Source organism: Saimiri boliviensis, chromosome 2 (genome assembly GCF_048565385.1).
Source record: "Saimiri boliviensis isolate mSaiBol1 chromosome 2, mSaiBol1.pri, whole genome shotgun sequence".
NCBI lineage: Eukaryota > Metazoa > Chordata > Mammalia > Primates > Cebidae > Saimiri > Saimiri boliviensis.
Window position 1 is genome coordinate 132,969,047 of NC_133450.1, and position 6,552 is coordinate 132,975,598.

Here is a 6,552-nt window from a genome sequence, read left to right on the forward strand (position 1 = left end):
CAGCAATTGCTTCTCTGTAAAGGATTTTATTTCTCCTTTGCTTACGGAGCTTAATTTGGCTGGATATGAAATTCTAGGTTGAAAATTCTTTTCTTTAAGGATGTTGAATTTTGATTCCTACTCTCTTCTGGCTTGTAGAGTTTCTGCCAAGAGCCCCACTATGAGTCTGATGGGCTTCCTTTTGTGAGTAACCCGACCTTTCTCTCTGGCTGTGCTTACTGTTTTTTTCTTCATTTCAACCCTGGAGAATCTGATGATTACATGCCTTGGGGTGGGTCTTATTAAGAAATACCTTTGTGGTGTTCTCTGTATATCTTGGACTTGAAAGTTGGCCTGCCTTGTTAGGTTGGGGAAGTTCTCCTGGATCGTACGCTGAAGATTGTTTCCCAGCGTGGATTCTTTCTCCCCATCACACTCAGGTACAGCTATCAAATGTAGATTAGGTCTTTTCACATAATCCCGTATTTCTTGGGGGCATTATTTATTTCTTTTTACCCTTTTTCCTCTTATTGTGCCTTCTCATTTTATTTCCTTGAGTTGATCTTCAATCTCTGATATCCTTTCTGCTGCTTGGTTGATTTGGCTATTAAAACTTGTGTATGCTTCAGCAAGTTCTCATGGTGTGTTTTTCAGCTCTATCAAGTCGTTTATGTTCTTCTCTAAGCTGGTTATTCTAGTTATGATTTCATTTAACTTTTTTTTCAAGGTTCTTAATTTCTTTGCATTGCGTTTGAACATATTCTTTTAGATCAGAGAAGTTTGTTATTACACACCTTTTGAAGCCTGCTTCTGTCAATTCATCAGACTCATTCTCCATCCAGCTTTGCTCTCTTGCTGGTGAGGAGTTGTGATCACTTGTAGAAAGAGAGGCATTCTGGTTTTTGGAGTTTTCATCTTTTTTGTGCTGGATCCTTCCCATCTTCATGGATTTATCTACCTATGGTCTTTGTAGTTTGTGACTTTCAGAGGAAGGTCTCTGAGTGGACGTCCTTTTTGTTGATGTTGAAGCTGTTTTTTTCTGCTTGTTAGTTTTCCATCCAACAATCAGGCCCCTCTTCTGCAGGACTGCTAGGGGTCCACTCCAGACCCTGCTTGCCTGAGAATTACCCACAGGGGCTGTAGAACAGTGAGGGTTGCTGACAGGTTTTTTTTGTTATCTTTGTCCCAGAAGGGTACCCACCAGATGTCAGCCAGAGCTCTCCTTTATGATGTGCCTCTTTGGATATATGGGACATATGGGAGTCAGGAAGCCACTTGAGGAGATTGTCCCTTAACTGACCACCCAGGAGCTTGTAGTTGATGGGGCCATCTGGACCTTTATTAATAGAAGGTTTGTAATTTATTAGGGAATGACTGAGATCAGCTCAAGTGCTGTGCTGAGAGCTCCATTGTTCCATTCAGAGCTGCTAGGCAGGTACATTTAATTCTGTTACAGCAGAATTCATAACCACCTCTTTTCCCAGGTGCTTTGTCCTGGGAAGCTGGGGCTTTATAAATTCCTGATGTGCTGCAGCTTTTTTTTTTTTCAGAGATGTCCAGCCCCACATGGAGGTAGTCTAGTCACAGTCTGCCAGCAGAGGCATTGCTTAGATGCTGCGGTCTCTGCCCAGCTGCTGTGTACACTTCCTTGCAGTTTTGCTTATAGAGGTATGTTTAGAACTGCGTTGGTAATGGCAGTCACCCTCAGTAATGGCGAATTGCCTCGGTAATGGCGGATTGCCTCAGCAATGGTGGACTTCCTTGGTAATGGCCTTCTGCATCAGAGATGGCGGACTGCCTCGGCAGTGGTGGACTGCCTCAGTAATGGTGGACACCATTCCTTGCACAGAGCTGGATCATCCTGTGTCCAGCTGTGCTTGCATTGAAACTCTCAATCCAGAGCATTTCAGATTGCTGGTCTTTGTGGTGATGGGACATGTCGAGCCAGATCACCTGGCTCCCTGCTTTCAGCCCCCTCTTTTTCAGTTGAATGGGTGGCTCTGTCTCCCAGGTGTTCCAGGTGCTAGTTGAAATGGCTGCCTAGATTTGTTTGAGTTTTTGTGTGGAAATCCATGGTGCCAGCTGAAACAGCTGTACTGGAAACTCATGGTGCTCTTCGGACTGGGAATCTTCTGTTCTGTGGGCAGTAAAAACTATGGGAGAAGCTCATTGTCTGAACTGGAGCTGGAGTGGCTGGAAAAGCACCCGATGGCCTCTGCTGGGTAGGGATGGGAGTCCTCCAGGGATTGTACTTCCTGGGTGAGGCAGGTCCCTGCCTCTCCTTGGCTTGCCTTTCTTGGGCTACACTCACTGTGAAACCAGTCCCATTGAGATGCACCTGGTACCTCAGTTGGAATTGCAGTGATCAGTCACCGCCTGTGTTGCTCTTGCTGGGAACTGCACTCCAGAGCTGTTCTTATTCAGTCATCTTGAATCTCTCCCGAGGTGGGTTTTTTTTTTCCATGTGCTAATGGTGTTAGAGTGTGAAACTACTAGTCCTTTCAGGCTTTTCTGATGAATTTGAAACATCCACAGTGAACTCCCTTATTTGCTGTCCTGTGGTGTTGACAGGGAGAGAAGAAGAGCAAGGACTGTTGAATGTCTGGATTCACCTCCACTATCCCCAGGAGCAATCCACTAAAACCTGTGTCCTATGCTGTGGGCTGTGAATGAGTCAAAACGAACAAAAAAAAAAAAAAGATTCTCAGGAAACTCCATCCAGATGAAATCCTTAATCTGCAGGGTAAGTACAATGGACGAGAAGCTGAGGACACTAATGAGAAAACTTTGTGGTTGGGAAAGGAAACTCTAACCCTGGGGGAAGAGGAAAGGACAGGAAAAGTTGGAAGCTCACCCCAGAGCCATGATTACTACTTACGAGTAAGAAGGACACTTATTGGAAAGGTTGGAGAATGTCCCCATGTGTTCAGACCCCTTCACCACATGGTCAACTAGGTCTGCAGAGTAATGACCTAGTTGCATCAGCTCCATTCTGGCCTCTGTCTTGTGATAGTTCTTTGTAGATTTGCTTTCTCCTCTCTCATGATTTATTTGTTCTCTCAACTCCTAGCTCAATTCTCCTTTTAATTCTTAGTTTATTGAAGTGATTCACATTTAGCTTAGAACATTAAAACCTTTAAAGACATTTTCATCTTAAACCCATCAAATCTAATCGTGTCTCTTCAGGAGTGTCCAACTCCGTTTGTGTCCTCCTTTCCTTTGGGGTATGGCCCTCGTTTCTACCTGAGTCCAGCTCTTACTTTCATGTGCCTGAGTCTAGCCATCACACACCCAGAAACATCTTGTAGGAATGTACCCTACCGTCCATCTCCCCAGCCTTCATGTGCACAGTGGCTGTGCCTTCAGCTGTGATAAATGATTAGGGATTTCCATTTTAAAAGTGTCTTTCATTATTCCTCAAAATAAAGTTCTTGGACCTTAAATACCTTCAAGGTTCAGTATTCTTCTCTGTCCCTTTGGTGTTAATATTGTTTTATTCCATTAAAATTCACTGGGAACATCAGTGACATAGAATTGACCTGCCTACCTATAGTATTGTCTGACTTCTGCTTAACTGACCACCCAGGAGCTTGTAGTTGATGGGGTCATCTTGACCTTTATTAATAGAAGGTTTGTAATTTATTAGGGAATGACTGAGATCAGCAGGTGCCTGAGCTCATAAGAACACAGGTGTGGTCCTGCAGTAGAGTCTGTGTTACTGAAATCACATCTGTTTATAATTCGTGGCCTCAGCCAAGAAGCTGCTGCCAGCTTCTGGTCATTCCTGTGTAGCCCGATGGGGGTTGTCCTCAGAAGGATGGATGCAGGATATGGATATTAGAAAGTGATGTGGTGTTGGGGGCATTGACAGCCAAACTTCATTGAAAGTCTCTTCTACCCTTGGTACTTGGGGATGACTGAGAAGAAGGGAACAAAACTCAGACCCCAGTTAGCTTCTCATTAAGTTAGAGATTCAGTGCAATTTTAGAAAGTTGAAGAAATAAACTATACTTTCAGGGATCATGTCTATAGTTCATTTGAGGAAGTTGAAGAAAAACTGTGCTGTGGGTGATGTTGGTGTCACTTTCTGTGACATACTTACGAGACAGCTGAAGATGGTCAGTGGTCAGTCTCTATCCTGCTGGTACTCGTTGTCCATTTGTTACTTCCAAGTAAAAGATAAAAGACATCTTGTGTGGTAAAGACACCAGGGATCATTTCAGAGACCTTGAACAAAAATGGCCAACAGGGCCATGATGCAATTTTATATGAGAGCTACTAGTTTTGCCGACTTCATGTGGAAATCTGAGAGCTGTGCCAGCCTCAGGGAGCTGCTTCTCCTTCCAAGAGACAGAGCTAACAGAGTTATGTGGGATTAGTCTGTGTGGGTCTTCATAAGAAGACAACAATTGTGGGTGGCTTAAAGAACAAGCACTGATTTTTATCAGAATTCTGCAGTCTGAATGTTGAAGATCAAGGTGCTATCAGGGTTGGTTCTTGGTGAGGCTTCTTCCTGGCTTGCACAGGGCCACCTTCTAGTGCACTACATCTCAACATGACTCTTCTCTGTGTGCACGTGAAAAATGAGAGGTCTCTGGTGTTATTTCGTCTTCTTACAAAGACAACAGGTCTATTGCATTAGGTTCTCACACTCATGACCGAAGTTAACCTTAATTGTATCCTTACAATTCTGTTCTCCAGTACAGATCCATTGGATTTAAGGTTTCAGCATATGAATTTCAAAGAGGGCACAATTCAATTGATGACACAAATCAAGAGATGCTGAGAAGAATTAGTATTTTTTAAAAATCAGAAAGGTGTAATGGGTCATGGAGTGACATTCAGGAAAGTTTCTAGTAATTGTTGAAACGTCAACTGTAAGAGAAAAATTTGTCTTCCTCCTTTCTTTGCTGGCACAAGGATGTGAGGAAGCAGAGCCACAGATAATGAAGAAAGGAGCCCTGGACACAGCTCAGGTGCTGGCAGGGAAGGAGCCCACTGAGCCCATGAGGAAGCCCCACCCTCTCTGCACCTGCTCCGGACCCGCCTCAGGCTCTGCGGGCCCCGCGCGCTCTCTGCTGGTCCTGAGCAGCACCTGCGCCTGCCCCGCAGCCGCCCTGCAGGGAGGTTTGTGTCTGGGCTCACACTCACCTCCCCTCTCTGTGTTCCGCACAGTAATACACGGCCGTGTCTGCGGCAGTGACAGAGCTCAGCTTCAGGGAGAACTGGTTCTTGGACGTGTCTGTTAATATGGTGACTCGACTCTTGAGGGACGGGTTGTAGTAGGTGCTCCCGCTATAATCGATTCTCCCAATCCACTCTAGCCCCTTCCCTGGAGGCTGGCGGATCCAGCTCCAACAGTAACCACTGCTGATGGAGTAACCATAGACAGCACAGGTGAGGGACAGGGTCTCCGAAGAATTCACCAGTCCTGGGCCCCACTGCTGCAGCTGCACCTGCACCTCGGACAGGACCCCTGTGAACAGAGAGACACACGGTGAGCCCTAGGCTCAGAGGCAGCCCCCATAAATTCATATCTGCACCCCTGAGACACTCACTTCTGGAAGCTGCCACCAGGAGGAGGAAGAACCACAGGTGTTTCATGCTCTTGCAAGTGAGGTCCATGACTCTAAGAAAGCATTTCCCATGTGAGCAGGACCCTGAATTTAAAAAAAGTGTGGTGGTTTCCTGTGGGTGCCTAAGTGAGGATTTGCATGTGGGTGGTGCCTTTGTATGGAACAGTGAAAAGGGATGAGGAAGCCCCAGCCTTTCAGGCTCTCCCTGGGAGGAGGATGCTGGCTGTGCCCTCTGAGAACCCAGTTGTCTTCCTGGTGCCTCCCCTCCCCAAGCCGAGTCCTCTTCTTCCAGATAGGGAGATGTGCCGAAGGAGCTGGTCTGGGAGATAAGTGTCATCATGGATAACGGACAGATTTTGGAATAGGGTCAATACTGTTCTACCCTTAAAAATTCACATAAGACAAACCTCACATTCAGGTCATCTAAATCGTCATTTACCTATTCAGACCCATTGAAACAGGAGCTGAATGTAATAATCAAAATGAATTCAGACAAGCCTGAATTCATCTGATGTTTATTTTAGTTCAGAACACCAGTCATGTTTAGAGGGAAGCTCCCTGTCCCAGGAAGTGGGTCATTTTAAAAAAGCACCTAAGAGCAGCCCTTTGCAACCTTTTGAAATACAGGATTCTGTCTGAGATCTCAGGAGAAGGTCTTGGGACTATCACTTCTCAATGTGTGACTCTGAAGATGTGGCCAGACCTCTAAACACTTCTGTGTGAAAATATGTAGATTGGGGATTGCAGTGACAGCTTTAGACAAAAACTCTATAACAGGTCAGCTCTGCAGGATAGTCTCCGAAATCTGTGCAACTGCCATTCCTGGGAACAAGAGATGACCTCTGTGAATCCTCTCTTCTGAGGGCACAAGGAACTCTGGTCCTTCCCTGACAGATCATACTTGTGGAACATGGCTGGCCAATGACATTCAAGCCCAGAGTCCTTACACACATATTTATCAATTCAGAGCCATCTGTCGCTGAAAGACTTTCTCAAT

The 6,552-nt window shown here is 45.5% G+C and overlaps 1 gene segment (V, D, J or C); it reads right to left on the minus strand.

Annotated features, from left to right (window-relative positions):
* Positions 1–3,757: 3,757 nt before the first annotated feature.
* On the minus strand, positions 3,758–5,643 carry LOC120363137 (immunoglobulin heavy variable 4-38-2-like). The segment is given in 3 exon segments: positions 3,758–3,896; positions 5,131–5,455; positions 5,538–5,643. Coding segments are annotated over 3 exon segments (531 nt in total).
* Positions 5,644–6,552: the final 909 nt, after the last annotated feature.